The sequence below is a fragment of the Eleginops maclovinus genome, chromosome 11 (assembly GCF_036324505.1).
Source record: "Eleginops maclovinus isolate JMC-PN-2008 ecotype Puerto Natales chromosome 11, JC_Emac_rtc_rv5, whole genome shotgun sequence".
NCBI classification, from domain to species: domain Eukaryota; kingdom Metazoa; phylum Chordata; class Actinopteri; order Perciformes; family Eleginopidae; genus Eleginops; species Eleginops maclovinus.
In genome coordinates, this window is record NC_086359.1 from 3174754 (window position 1) to 3190788 (window position 16035).

At 41.5% G+C, this 16035-nt stretch overlaps 1 protein-coding gene across 2 annotated transcripts in view; it reads right to left on the reverse strand.

Moving 5' to 3' along the window:
• Positions 1–16035, reverse strand: part of tmem132e (transmembrane protein 132E) — a 354237-nt gene that overhangs the window by 55382 nt on the left and 282820 nt on the right. For both annotated transcript variants that reach the window (XM_063896187.1, XM_063896186.1), the window contains exon 3: positions 2550–2690. In XM_063896187.1, coding sequence (XP_063752257.1) covers positions 2550–2690 — 141 coding nt within the window. The remainder of the gene's footprint in view (positions 1–2549; positions 2691–16035) is intronic.

Consider the following 16035-nt stretch of genomic DNA (forward strand, 5'->3'; position numbering starts at 1 on the left):
AGAGTTTTGGTTATATTGACCCTTTCAAGATGTCTCCCACTTCATTTCCAGGCCTTCATTTATCGGTCAAATCATTCTCTGTATTCCTAAAAGCAGTCTAACAAAAGCCTAACTCAGCTACACAACATCGATACTATATTAAGCTCAAAGAGGACATGACAATCTCTCGTGTCACCACATAAAGCTGCATTTCATGTATAATCTGTCCAGTCCCTTACAGTCCTGTCTCACACTACAGGAGAGGGATCAGTGTGTTTTTAACTCCTTTGAGGGACTTGGCATAATTACCGCTCTCAGATAAGATCTCATCTCCCAGGTATTTTAATGCCTGCAGTCAGATCCGTCTTCCTCATCACTCCACAGAATTAACAGCAGATGTAGTGAGACTGAGCAGATCCAATATCCCTTTACTGAACATTGTGCTTTAAAGTCACTGCTGGGGGTCAAAGCTGAACTTGATCTCCTGTAGATTATTTACAAAGAAAGGTGTTTGATTTAAAAAAAGGTAAATGGACCGCATTTATATATAGCAGTATTTGTATCTCCTTTAAAACACTTTTACCTATACAAAACATGATATATAATGACAGACAGGAAGTAAACACTAAAGGGAACAGCAGAGGAAGACAGACAGGAAGTAAACACTAAAGGGAACAGCAGAAGAAGACAGAGAGGATTTAAACACTAAAGGGAACAGCAGAAGAAGACACAGCATTTAAACACTAAAGGGAACAGCAAAAAGACCAGAGGATGTTGACACTAAAGGGAACAGCAGAAGAAGACAGACAGGAAGTAAACACTAAAGGGAACAGCAGAAGAAGACAGACAGGAAGTAAACACTAAAGGGAACAGCAGAGGAAGACAGACAGGATTTAAACAATAAAGGGAACAGCAGAAGAAGACAGACAGGAAGTAAACACTAAAGAGAACAGCAGAGGAAGACAGACAGGAAGTAGACATGACAGGGAACAGCAGAGGAAGACAGACAGGAAGTAGACATGACAGGGAACAGCAGAAGAAGAGAGAGAGGATGTTGACACTAAAGGGAACAGCAGAAGAAGACAGACAGGAAGTAAACACTAAAGGGAACAGCAGAAGAAGACAGACAGGATTTAAACACTAAAGGGAACAGCAGAGGAAGACAGACAGGATTTAAACAATAAAGGGAACAGCAGAAGAAGACAGAGATGATGTTGACACTAAAGGGAACAGCAGAAGAAGACAGACAGGGAGTAAACACTAAAGGGAACAGCAGAAGAAGACAGACAGGATTTAAACAATAAAGGGAACAGCAGAAGAAGACAGACAGGAAGTAAACACTAAAGAGAACAGCAGAGGAAGACAGACAGGAAGTAGACATGACAGGGAACAGCAGAGGAAGACAGACAGGAAGTAGACATGACAGGGAACAGCAGAAGAAGAGAGAGAGGATGTTGACACTAAAGGGAACAGCAGAAGAAGACAGACAGGAAGTAAACACTAAAGGGAACAGCAGAAGAAGACAGACAGGATTTAAACACTAAAGGGAACAGCAGAGGAAGACAGACAGGATTTAAACAATAAAGGGAACAGCAGAAGAAGACAGAGATGATGTTGACACTAAAGGGAACAGCAGAAGAAGACAGACAGGAAGTAAACACTAAAGGGAACAGCAGAAGAAGACAGACAGGATTTAAACACTAAAGGGAACAGCAGAGGAAGACAGACAGGATTTAAACAATAAAGGGAACAGCAGAAGAAGACAGAGATGATGTTGACACTAAAGAGAACAGCAGAGGAAGACAGACAGGAAGTAGACATGACAGGGAACAGCAGAGGAAGACAGACAGGATTTAAACAATAAAGGGAACAGCAGAAGAAGACAGAGAGGATGTTGACACTAAAGGGAACAGCAGAAGAAGACAGACAGGATTTAACACTAAAGGGAACAGCAGAAGAAGACAGAGAGGATGTTGACACTAAAGGGAACAGCAGAGAAGACTGAGAGGATGTTGACACTAAAGGGAACAGCAGAGGAAGACAGACAGGATTTAAACACTAAAGGGAACAGCAGAAGAAGACAGACAGGATTTAAACACTAAAGGGAACAGCAGAAGAAGACAGACAGGAAGTAAACACTAAAGGGAACAGCAGAAGAAGACAGACAGGAAGTAGACACTAAAGGAAACAGCAGAGGAAGACAGACAGGATTTAAACACTAAAGGAAACAGCAGAGGAAGACAGACAGGATGTTGACACTAAAGGGAACAGCAGAAGAAGAGTACGAGTCAAATCACTGATTTATTTAGTAAGTAGCCGTGTACAAAGCGTGATCCTGTCGCCCTGTCTGGGTTCTGTTCTCCTTTATGACCAGTTCTTTGCACGCTATCCCTGACATTTCAAAGCTGCCTTTAATCAGAGAGTAAAATATGACAGTTGGAGGCAAGGAAACCTTTCAGGAGACCTTTTGTCAGTAAAGGAAGATAAATATTGCTGTGTGTGGCGGGAGCGAGGGACATTAGTTGGTTACGGAGCGGCGGTGTGTTTAGGCCCGGGGCTGTGTGACTTACCCCTGTTTCGCTGCTTTGTTCTTGCTCACGTCGATGGTGGTGATGGAGTGCTTGGCGCCGGACTGCATCTCCCAACCCACTTGCCACTGGGCGTTCCTGGATTTGGTCTCCAGCAGGTTCACCCCTTTCTTGGCTTTGACCCTGAAGGGAAAAAAAGAAATGGGGTGAGTCCATTTTTATTAGCGGGGGGTGATTTATGTGCGAGGTCAGAGGTGAGCACCCTCTGTGTGCTGCAGCCCTCCTTCTTGTATTGCGTCATGGCAAAAGCAATTTCACAGATGAATCAATAACGGAGATGAATGAAGATGATAGAGCAGTGATACATGGGCTAGGACTACTTCAGTGCACCAGGTTTTAGACGCCACCCAGTGGGTGTTCATACAGAATGAACCAGGGTTGGGAGGGTAGCTTTAAAATTGGGTTAAAATTACGAATTATGGTGAAGAAATGTAATCAGTAACCTAACGAAAGTATTACAGTTATTAAACCTCATTCATTTTCATTACCTGTGGATTACCTCTATATGAAATCTCCAAAAAAGACTTCAGAAAATAAGTATTAATGGGATGGCGTTTACTTAAGCATATCGAAGCGGAACAACTATGTAACCTTAAGAGAACAACATATTTATTGTGTCCTCTACTCAGTGTCACTGTTTTTTCTTTAAGCACATTCATGCAGCAGTTTAGAGACCAACAGTGAAAACTCAAGACGCCACCGTTGACATCGTAATATATTGATCTATATTTTAAAATGTCTTGTAATCTAGCTAGGAACTCTTATGTTTTTAAACAGTAAATTAAGGGATTTCAGTGACCTTTTTTGTGACCTAATCACATAATATGGTTATATTCTTTCACATCTCAAGCCTAGTACTAACCACTCTGAAGCTCAAATCTTTCAAATATTTCGTAACTAATTAGCCACGATTGACAGCAACTAGCGTACTGTACTTAAGCACAAGGTACATGTACTTTCCTCAAGTATTTCCATGTATTGCTATGTCATACTTCTACTCCACTACATCTCAAAGGGATAAACAGTACAGACACTCAGCACAGCAATCCTATTAATAACAAATATAAGTTTTTTGTATTAAATGTTACTGAGAAACTAAAAGAAAAATTGAAAACCATTCAAACCTACAGCAATATGATTCAAAATACACACTAATGCAGAAGTAATATTGACTTCGGTAACATTTACTGCAAAGAAGTTCTTCATTTTGCTGATTTGCTGGTGTTTTGAATGCATGACTTTTACTGGTCATCAAATAATGTGTGTTAGTAGCATTTTACTTGAATAAATGCACTGCTGTGAATAAATATGCATGACTCAACTGATCCACACACCACTTAGTACATGAAATGCAACTTTAAAAACAAATCAGGTCTTTCACTTTATCTAGGTAATACATATTAACCTAGAATACGTATCTCTTCCAAACACACACACAGATGTGCAGCTAACAGCACATACACTGACCCCTTTAGTGCCTGCAGAGATGTTGCATGTTCACATACAGAGCAGGCGTCTCTGTACACAGAGCACGCACAAAACCAACATGTAGATGCATGAATCTGCACACTGTGTATGTTACCCCTACAAACAAAAACTAATGTGTACATGTCCCCGAACCCGTCTGCTGAGAGGAGATAAAAACTGAAGCTAAAAACAGCACGCACATAAAACAACAGCTTCAAAAGAAGAAGCAGAAACAAGAGAAAACGTTGAGATATTCTGTGCCTTGCAGAACTGTTCACCCACCTTTCTGTTTTATTGCATTAAAATCTGTCCTTTAAAGGATTTTTTGGGGGGTTTTATGTAACGCACCCACAAAAGAACGTCCAGAGATAAAGAGGACGTTTTTAAAAATGACTTTGAATCTGAATTGGAGTGCACTCTTATCACCCTCTTTACCAAGAGACCTGCAGCTGTAGGTGCTGTAAAAAGGTGACATGCTCAAACTTTTTATTAAGAAAAGCCAGGCCTCAATTTATAGTGCTTCACTATTTAAGATATTTAGTTAGAGATGAAAGTGGATTTTAACAGCGAGAGTTAAATATTGAAAAGATGTTAACTGTGAGTGTAAGCAGGGTTTCTAGAGGATTTCAATGCTGCTTTTTTCTTTAAAGAGGCCCTATGAGGCTATGATAGCGCTCAAACACATTGTACGTGCTAGGGGGCGGGACATCTCCACAGGGTGGACCAATCACAGAGCCGGCCAGCTAACCAATCAGAGCAGACTGGACTCTGGTTTCAGACAGAGGGTGAAAAGAGGTGCTGCAGCACAGGCAGTATGAGAGAAATAAAGAGCTGTTTGAACATTAAAGCATGGAGACATGTCCCAGGAGAGACAAAATATATGAAGCTGAAGATGAGCAGAATATGTCCTCTTTAAAAGAAGAGGCTGTGAGAAACTATTTGAAACGTTGTCAGCATGGTAACAAACCACATGTGGCAGCAGTCCTTTGTCACTTTACCTAGACGTGCTATTACGGTGCCAGCTGGAAGAATACCAAGTAGTAGTAAATGGAAAAAACAAAAATCTCTCCCTCTTCCCGTTATCCTGGGGTTATTTGACCACAGCACTGAGGCACGATGCAGACGTTTCCACAGACATGCAGAGCCTGGAAATGATCGATCTGATGGTTTCATTTCCATGAAACACAAGACGGAGATGAATTATTAACATATTTGGCTTTTGTTTGTCTGCCTTGTGTCTACAACACAATTCATTATAAACAAGACTGCAAGATAACGTCAGCTCGTACACAGCCACAGGAAAGTATTCTGCATTAAACACCCAATGCGAAAGATACGAGTTTATATTAGACGGTGTTATCCAGAGGCTCGTCAGTTATTCTTTACCCGATGACAATCTGTTTTTCACTTTCAATAACCCTGATTGTACTCACAAGGCCTCACTGCATTTAAAGTGTACTCCTATTATTAGTTTGCACACTTTTATAATGTATATAGTATCCCATGTATATAAATGTGTACTATTACTACAATGGTATTTTATTCCAACCTATTCATTTGATTATTCTTTATTGTATTTTATATGTTTTTGATTTGGTGGATTTTTGTATTATTATAAACCATTCTTACATATTTGTATTTAATTATTTTCATTTATTCCATTTTTAACTAAAGATTTAGGATAAATTAGGATTATTTAATCTTATAAATGCCACAGATTTACATTTAAAAGTTGGTCACTAATAAAAGTGATACCACAAGTCTAGTCGGATATTTCAGTATTTCTCTTATTTATTTTATGTATTTCACTGCATGTTTGTTTCATATTTATTATTAATATTACACGGGCAAGGGCTTGGCTAACGCTGTACCTCGCCTCACATAAGCAACAACTTTGACACTGTAATCAGTATGTGCGTGTACTGTACCCTCATGCACTTTATCTACACTTTGCACTAAAAATGCTATTATGTCTTTTAAAAACAGGTAAAACAATAAAGAAATAAGAGTGCTCCTGCAGGCGTATCTCTGGGGATCTTAATGATTTTGTTTACAGGAAAACACAGAGTCATATTTCTCTTCCCGCCATGACTTCACTGCACACCCAACAGCAGCCGGACGAACTCCCTGAAAGCATTTCCTAAATCATATTTTCCTCTCAAGTGTCTCATCTACATTCGGCTGGCTGAAGGTTTTGAAGCCCGTGCGACACCTTCCAGATCGTCCCATTTATTTCTCTGACAGATAAAAATCCCGAAGTCCCGCTGAGGTGTTTCCATTTGCTACTCTAACCCGCGCTCGGTGCATCGACCACTCATCCGTGATTTGTGAAAGCAATTGACTTTCAGCTGCAGCCCTGTCTCCTTCTGCAGACACCTCGAACACAATCTGTGTTTCAATGTGATCACAAACACTCTCCGTGTGCTACAGCAGCGTTCAGCAAGAGATTAGTGCAAGCTAATTATAAACATTGTTATAATTGCACTGCCTGATTAATTTAAGACTTAATAACAGAGGTGGTAGAAGTATTCAGCTGTAAGGAGAAGTAGCGATACTGAACTTTTAAGTAAAAGTCTGCATTTAAATCAAATCTTACTGACACTAAAGGATTGGTATACTTGTTAAGCGTACGGCCCTTTTAAGAAAATATTAAACGACTGAATTTTGATTTGGATTAAAATGTTCAGGTTCATTTTAGTATGAAGTGTCTCTACTGGAACATGTCTCCATGCTTTAATGTTCAGAAAGCTCTTTATGTTTCTCATACTGCCTGTGCTGCAGCACCTCTTTTCACCCTCTGTCTGAAACCAGAGTCCAGTCTGCTCTGATTGGTTAGCTGGCTCTGTTGTGATTGGTCAACCGCTCAAATATGTCCCGCCCCTTAAACTATCACGTACAATTAGTTGGAGCTCCAGTTAAAAGAAGCGTGAGTGTTACATAATGACGTCATGATGTAACGGATGTAAACAAAGGAGTCCAATGGAGGCGTTTACGGGGAGTGCGCGGGAGAGGAACCCCCCCCCCTTCTGGAGAGATTCTAGACTTTACAGACCATTTACATGCACTAAAACCTGTATAGCACACTACAGGAAAGGGATTTTTTCCGTGATCTGAAAGAATAATGATTCATGATGGTGTGAAACCAACAACAACATTTTAAACTAAACAATAACCCCTGAAAACTCAACGCACTTTTGCATTTCCTGTCCAAAACCAGCCATGTTTAGAATGCAGTCAATATCCTTTTTCTATTTGTCAGGTTACATCTCCTTACATTTCCATCTATTGCAGCTCTTATTGAGCTGCAATAGATGGAAATCCCCCAGAAAATACAGTAATTATCTGATTCAGCGCTGTGTAGGGTAGATGAAACAGAAATATGTAATGTGTAAGAACCCTGATGCAGCGTGTCGCCTTTGATGTGAGCTGAGAAGGGGAAACGAAACACCCTCAGACTCTGTGAGGTGACCCAGTTGCTACTGAATGACTGAAGAGGATAATACCACATTACAGTAGGGCATCACCGCCCTCAGTGTACTTCCTGGTAAAGATGCAACCCTGGTGAGTAATTCTCATATTTATATTCATTACCTGCTCTCACCAGCAGCAGCAGCTACATATTCATCATAATCTTTTTCAGAACCAATGTTTTTTAATCAGACTCTGGTTCGTTTTTTGCACCACTGATGAGAAAGGGGGGGATGAAGCATGACCCATGGGAGTGCAACATGAATCGGGCTCCCATTGAACAGAGTTAATGCTGATTAATGAAAGAGCTTTGCAAAGTGAGGAGCCGTGCAGCAGTAAGACAGTCCAAATTCGTAGAATATGCCAATTCCCCGCTGCTTCTGCTGCACGGGGGGAGGGAGAGGCAGTGAGAGCCACTTCAGCGAAGACAGAGCTATTACTTACTCATTCCACACAGCTGCCTTCTGCCATGGCAACACCTATTAGACCGGGGAGTCGGCCGACAGACTGCTAAGCAGGCCGGCTGTTGGTCAACACGCCTCAGGTTAGCTTTGTGAGCGTGCGCCCTCTGATCTCCTCGGGGTTTCTTAAATGTTTTCTTGTGTTAAGTGGTCGAATAATCACTGGGAAAGGACGACAGCACACTGCGATCAATCAGAGGTAATGGCAAGATTACTTATTTTCAGGGGTTTTTCAGTCCACACCGGACACCTATTTGACATATTTGTATTGTTTTAGTTAAATGTCATCAGAGTGAACAGGATGGATGATCTTCTGTACAGTATTTCATATTAGATGTAGTGGAAGATGATGGTGATTATGTTACTCCCTTATTTCTCTTCCTTAAGTGTATTCTACGTTGCACTTTTTATAGCCAATAACTTTTGAATCATAAATCTATTTCTCAGTCAGGGCAAAGTACAAGCACATCAGAAACGTCAAGAATAATTCCAACAAATGTTCATGAAACTTATACTGGTGTTTAAGACACTACATGTTATATTTTCAAATGCATTTAATAAACAAACATCTTCCTTATACTCTGTCCTTGATGTACTTTGCGCCTTTAAGCAGAATCACCTCTTTAAGAAATGCACAGAGCTGTTTCTATTTGCACTATTATACACAGTAAGAAATGCCAGGTATGTGCAACCCTACTCTGCAGTAAACCTGGTTCTGGTTCTGATTCTGGTAGCAATCAGCCTCCGTTATTTATTTATTTTCAGGCTGCAGTGTCTCCATGTTCTTCATTCACTAGAAACTTTTGGATTCCTCTCACTGGGCACAGAGCGCCTCGCCCTCATGACCCATTTATGACATTTGCTGGCAGAAATCATTCCAACTTCCACACACTGCGATATAATTTAACCGTCTGCTCTGCTGCTAATAAATAAAATATGCAAACCAGAATTAAATCACAGCTCCACAGTCCTTAATTTTTCTTTAATGGGATTTTTAAAGAGTATTTATTGAGCACATTTGAAGCGAGTGTCCCCAGAGGCACAGCAGTCACAAAGCTGGATTTCTTTTCACGACACAAAAATGCAGATTTGGACTTTTATTATTTTGAATCTTGACTGTGAAATAACATTTTAACAGTCTCAAGTGCATATGCATTCTGTATGAGAGTGTGTATCACAAACAATTTATATGTCAAGCTAAGGGGAGAGGGAACGTTACGGGGGCTGAGAGCCATTTCAGGGACTAAACCTGATCAAACTGCTTCTTTCTGCAGAATTTAAGTCATAATGTTTGGATATAAGTCAGTGGCATATCCTGACACATATATATATATATATACAGTATATACTTTGTTAGATATCAAGAGCATGACATATGTCTTAATAATGTGGAAAGACGTACTTAAAACAAGAGTGCATTTACCTAAATATTATTATATTTGTATTATTTGAGGGTCAGAGCGATGTTGGGGTTCATTTATACGATGTCAAATTACTTTTAAACTTTGTCATGTGTCTCAAATAAACCTTCAAAACCATCTCTCAGTAAGCATCAGAGAACCAGGGAACCAGGGAGCCAGGGAAAGGTAAGAGCTGGAGGTGTGTGAAGAGCAACAACAAGAAGAACATACTTTATAAATCCCACAAGGGGAAATGAAAAAATCCCTGTCATGGTCTCAACACTCACATTTCCTCCACTGACCAAACTGCAGTATTTTTCAAAGATGGAAGTAAGTGAACACTTTTCTAACTTCCTCTGCTTCCCATCTTGTTCTTCCTGAAAACTTCCCGAACTAATTTCCCTGGCACTGTAACGCCGTCCTTAAATTTCCCCTGGAGTGACAAACATGGTCTTCACCCTCGGATCGCAGGCGGCAATCTGATCAATCATCTCCGGCACTTTGATATCCACGGTGTTTATCTTTCCAACGTTAACAGCTCTGAGGTTTTCCCCCGCAGGAAACGTGCATCTGGAAAAAGCCAGACGAAGAGAGGGAAACCTGCCAGGGCCAGACATTTTAATGGCAGGCTCTGAAAATTTGAATATGCTGGGGAAATATCTCTGGGCAGATTACAAACTGCAGCTGCTAGTTTTCACTCGATGATATTTTGTAGATGCAGGGGTAAATATGTCTTCTGAGCATGGCATGAAACAGCAGATTCCTAGTTGGTAACCTCCCAAACTTCAGACTAAATACCAGACATAATCGCTTGGTTTTAACCTGACCTCCGCTGTGCTTTGTTCCAGTGCTCTGTGATTAATACAAACAATAAAGTCACTCTGTAACAGAAGAGATGAGTCAGCTGGATAATTATAGCAGACCCAAAACCTCTAATGCTGAGGTAAGGTATTAGCGTGCTAAACTCTGCAATTATGAAACTTTTCTTTTTATCTGCAGTCTGGTGCTTTTTACCCTCAAAGAAGGAACTTTTAATGATGTTTTTGAGCATTTGAAAACACTTGCAGGTGATGGTAATGCTTAGAGGAAAAAAGGGGGAGTAAAGATTAAAGGGGCTGCTTGTTGGGGTTTCCTTTAGTGTGTTGTGTCGGTTTTAGTGCATGTAAATGGTCTGCAAAGGCTAAAATCCCAACGTTGACGCCTTCATCGGACTCCTTTGTTTACTTCCCGGATCACAGTGAGATCACCATGTAACTCTCACACCTCCATTAGCTGACCCTGCAACACATTTTAGGAGATAGGCTAAGGGGCGGGACATCTCTAAGCGGTTGACCAATCACAACAGAGCAGACTGGGCTCTGGTTTCAGACAGAGGGTGAAAAGAGGAGCTGCAGCACAGGCAGTAGGAGAAACATAAAGAGCTGTTTGAACAGTAAAGCATGGAGACATGTCCCAGGAGACTTTTCTTTTCTTCAAAATTTCACTTTTTCTTCTAGAATTTCACTTTTCTGTGAGATGTGGACTTTTTCTTCCAAAATGTCAGTTTCTCATGATTACATTTTTTCTTAGGTTTTGACCTTTCTTCCCAAACTCCCCTTTTCTTTTTTTATGATTTCACTTTTCTTTTCCAGAATTTGACTTTTTGTTCAGTTTGATATCCAGCAGCAGGGTGATGCGTGTGGGAGTGACTCAGTGTCCCAGTTGATCGTAATGATGTCACCCCTCTCACCCTGTGGCTCATTTTTGTGTTTGCAATAGCTTTTGAACAGCAGGTGGGCTCCACTCTGGATCGCACAGTGCAAGACAAAAAGCTTCAGGCTTCGGCTACTTAAACAGAACTTGTTTGTACTGCAGGATCAACTCTGCACTGCTTTTACAAATACAGATAGTATGCAAAATATAGAATATCACCAGCATCACACCTTTTCTTATCCATGAAGCTCTTGCGTTAATCAAAGTTGACCAACTCTAGCTGATAGATGGATGTTAATTTGAAAGGTTTCTAAGATGCTCTAATAAATCAAATACCCAATCTGGGATGAATAAAGTATATCCTCTAATCTAATTTAATATTCTCCATAAATGATTTAAAGCCAGCAAATGATGTCGGATCATTAGGAAGTATTTAATTGCTGATGTTTGCCCAGAGTGAATATCTTCAGTTGCTTCAGGGATTCAGTTTACTGAATTACTTTAGGTCTGAACATCCAAACATGTGTGACGGACATGCACTGGAGACTTTTTCACTCTTTGCCTTTGAACTACGGAGAAGCTCTCACCTTAAAATGCTCAGGCCTTCTTACTCTGAGGATCAAATCATGAAGAGAAGCTGCAGAGCCAACTTAACTAGGGATTACTTATCTTCCTTGAACAAAAACGTGACTCATTTCTCAAGTAAAAAGAAAAGGGTGTCAGGTGTTTCTAATCACTCAAAGAGAGATTAATGCCGAGTGTTTGATGTGGCGTAAACAGGGCTAGCTCCACTCAGCGGGGGTTTATATTCTATCACAAATACTTAAACACCCTCCTCGTCCTAACTCACGTTTCCATTAGCCTTGTATTAACTCTGCAATTATGAAACCCTCTGTGAATATCAAACATGAGAGCAGTGCTTTTACATGCTTTCATCATATTAGTGAACAATATTAGAGGATCATTAAAAGCAATGCAGAGACTGATTATGGCACATTTTGCCTTAATGGACAGGGTTATTTCATGTGTTATGTTGCTGTTTCACACAAACTGTGGCTGAAATGGAAAAGCAAGACGTTATGAATCAGAATCTGTCGCTACATACACACCAAAGTACAAAGGTTCTGACCTGAATTCAAATCACTGACGGCACACGGACACAACGTCATTATTGCCAATTAATTTTGAACATTTTTACAACAGATAACTAATGACAGGATCATTAAAAATGTCCTTCCCTTTGGGGTGAATAACAGTTACTAATTACAACTTGTCCCACTCAGCATGAAAGGTCAAACTGGATCTCTGCCAGCGCACCAACAAAAGACATTTTGACGAGAGCTTGATTTTTCTGCCTCCATTTTCGTCTCTTTTTTGGGGGAAATAATCCCCGCTGTGGTTTGTGCATTTCATCAGACCACGGCTACAATTCCCCCGGTGAACTTATCAAATGAAACGAGCAGGACCTTCCTCTGTCTCGCTGCCAGCCCTCACACAGATTGGACTCCGGTGTTTGGCATGTCTTTCTCGCTGCCGTGTGGGACGTCGTAAACAAACAGTCGCTCGTGGTGCCGCCGCAGTGGAGCTAAACTCTGATGGATGGAGTCGGGGCTTCACCGCTGTCCCTTTAGCGGTGCACAGATGAAGGCAGAAAAAGTAAATAAACAACGAAAATGTCAGCACTTGAACGTCTCAGAGGCATTAGCTGCACTCCTTTTTGCATTACAGCAGGACGGGGACCTCGCCCTAACAGCTAAACTTGGCCAGCGAAGCCTTTTTGATTTCATCTGCAGGCTCCATTAGTTCCTCTGAGAGGGGGGGGGGGGGCACTCTGCACACAACGTTTCCACTCTGCAGACACACCAAAATCCATCCAACGCAGATATATATAATTCAAAATAAGTGCAGATTTTTGTGTCTGCAGTTTACATGGTGCTTTTATGTGTCCAATGACATGCGATTCAATGACACGGTCCGCTGTGCACGGCGGTCCCTGTCCCTGTGTCGTCCGTAGCCTACGGGAGGAGAAAGGGTTTAACCGAAGCGCTCAATCGAACTCAAATTGAAAACAAATAATAAATCATTCCTCAAAACAACATCAAAACGACATTAATGTAAACATCTAATGCATAACGGCGTCTCGTTTCACGGTCAGAAATGTTGTATTTCCATGATGAAAAGCCAGAGCTGGAAACTGTTCTGTGCTGCCTGATCAGCCAACCAGAGAGACTGAAAAACTTCTCTCATGTTTCCTGGGGTGCCAGGCAAAACATTTTCTGTATGGATGCATCTGGGGGGTGCGGACCCTCCCGGCACTGTGCTAGATCCAGACCCTTTTCCCAGTTTATTTTTGGGGAAAGAGAGAGTAGTAATGTATAGCGTGGTTCAAAAGAGGACCCTGGAGTGCTGTGTGCAAAGCAAGCCTGATCAATGGAGAAAAGCAAACGTAAATATGTCACAGTAATTGCCACAGCGCCGTGACATCTTGACAAGTTTGACATTTGTCTGTGAGACACTGCCGAGATGAGAGATTAGCACAAATGATGACACAAACAAAGTTGTCTCGTTTTGTTGAAACTCCATCTCTACCGTGCATGCATGATGACATCCCGGCACCTCATGGGTCCCCGACGTCCCATAACTGCCTCGCTAACTCCAACATGAGCTCAGGAATGCTCGTCCTCAGCAAGAACAAAAAAAAAACCCAAGCATCTCATGCAATGTACTCATCATTACATCCCTGAGGAGTGTGTCAGTGTGGACACAGGGCCGGAGCAGCGTGTCAGTCACAAAGACTGCAGCAGTCATCGCCACAGACTTGTCAGAGTGTCAAGACCTAATGAGAGTCCGAAGAAAGGACGGCCATCTGATCGTAAACAGAGCAGCCAGGCCAGGCGAGAGGACCGGGCTAGCGGGGACGTTCTCAGGAGTCCACAGCGAGGCCCGGCAGTCAGGAGCCGGCCTCATCTGACAACTCACTGGAGGAGAGAAGAGGAGTGGAAGGCCGGGGAATCATTCAGTTGTTTTGATGAGAGGGTTTGCATGGAGAAAACTCATAAACACCGGTTTAACAAGACAACAGTTACACACTGCCTTGCATTTGTGCAGCGATTGCAACAGAGGCAAAAAGAAAAGCAGTTTTTATGAGAGTTAAACAACTGTTTTTGCAGCCGTGGAAAAGACTCCTCTGTGATGTCTGTTGCTATGGTAAAAGATAGAGACATCATAATTGCAGTGTACAGGAGAGGGTTTTAAGAAGCTCTTCTTATGTTTGTTTATCTCAGAAGTTTTAATGTCAGCTGTGTTCCTACTTGCTTCGACTGGATTCTTGCAATTACAGGCCCTAAGAACTGAGGCTGTTTGTCTCAGCACGGATGAAAGGGGTCTTGTGGATTCTGTGATGAGTTTTAGCTTAAAAAGGGTTGAGGGAGTTTGCAAAAGTTCCCTCGGGCAATTCCAGACTGAAGTGTGCAATCTGTGCATACGGACCGTCGGCATCGTGGGCAAACATTTGTCACCTTTGATTTTTAACCTCTGATTTAGAAAGAGTGTGTTCCTCTGGACTCTCTTGGTCTTTGTGCAGAGATGTGACCTTGGCCGGCGTTCTGTCTGCAGCCCTCTCGCTGTCTACACATAAAACACATCAGGCGTGAACCACGTTTAAAAGCACCCTGCAGGGATGTGACTGAATGCAGCTTTACTACACTAAGGGGAAAAGCCTTAGAATTGCACATTTAATACAAATGATTGGCCAGCTTCTTGTTAAAGCCTTTACAGCCTTTACAATAAGACCGCATAGTGTGTGAACTCCAAAGAGTATGTCAAAGCTGCAGCTCACTGTCCAAATTAATAAAAACAATGACTTATTTCTTAACAAAATGACTCGCAATCTGTACCAACTAGTCAAACAAAAAGGAAAAAGGACCTACAATCTTTCTACCTGTCTTTTAAATGTGTCCAAAAACAAAGATATTCTAATATATGATGAAAAAAATCCATTTGTTTACAGTTTGCATTTCATGCCGGCATCTTAAGTGCTAGCGTTAGAATGCTAACATGCTCAACATGCTAACATGCTATAGTGTTTAGCAGGTAAGTTCACCATCTTATTTTTGTGGCTAAAAATGTTCAAATGTTGTTAACAAGCATGGAACAGTGGGCACGGCTTAGGCTAGAGCAGCATTAGCTTTGCAAATATTTGTTTATGCACCAAAGAGTTTGGATTAAAAAGGAATTGACCTGACGATGGTAGAGTTAAACTCACAAATCATAGTATGGGAGTTATATATAGGTGGGTTTTGCCAATATGTACAGTGAAACTAAGAGATTTCACTGTAAGAGAGTAACAAAGAGCCATGTCTCACATCTCAAATCCAAAGCTGAGATGACAATCTTTAATCAGACTTTGGAAAACTTCCTCCGTAGCCACAGAGGACAGTGAACCACTGCCTTCTCTATTGAGTCACACTCCTCTTGATTAATAAACTAACGTGGCGGGGTTCCCTTTAATTAGAACACTTTGCAGTAGATGACATCAGGGCAGAGCCTCAGATTTACCTGCACCACTGAAGCCGTTATGTTTCAAATAAAAAGCCATAAACAAAGACTCTGAGGTCTGATGAAGTGATCACACTGCAGATAACATCACTACTCATAAGACATTACATTAACCTCTCCACATTTACAAATGTTTTCACAGCAAAAACAGCTGTCCAAGGCAACTGCTGTTTTTGCTGCACTGCAAATAAATCTGACCTGGCCTTTCGAGAGGCAGAGGTGCACATGTTGAACACAGATCCTGACACATAGAAGTATTAAGCCGCTGTTTCTTTCCGCCTTTGTGTGTCTCTCCCTCTCAGCCCCCCCGCACACAGCAGCAGCAGCACGGAGGCGACAGCGTTGGCTGGGAAAGGCCGGACAATTATTCTAAGTAGTTTTCCCATCAGCCAAAGCCATGAGCAGAAGACCCTCGGGTGAGCC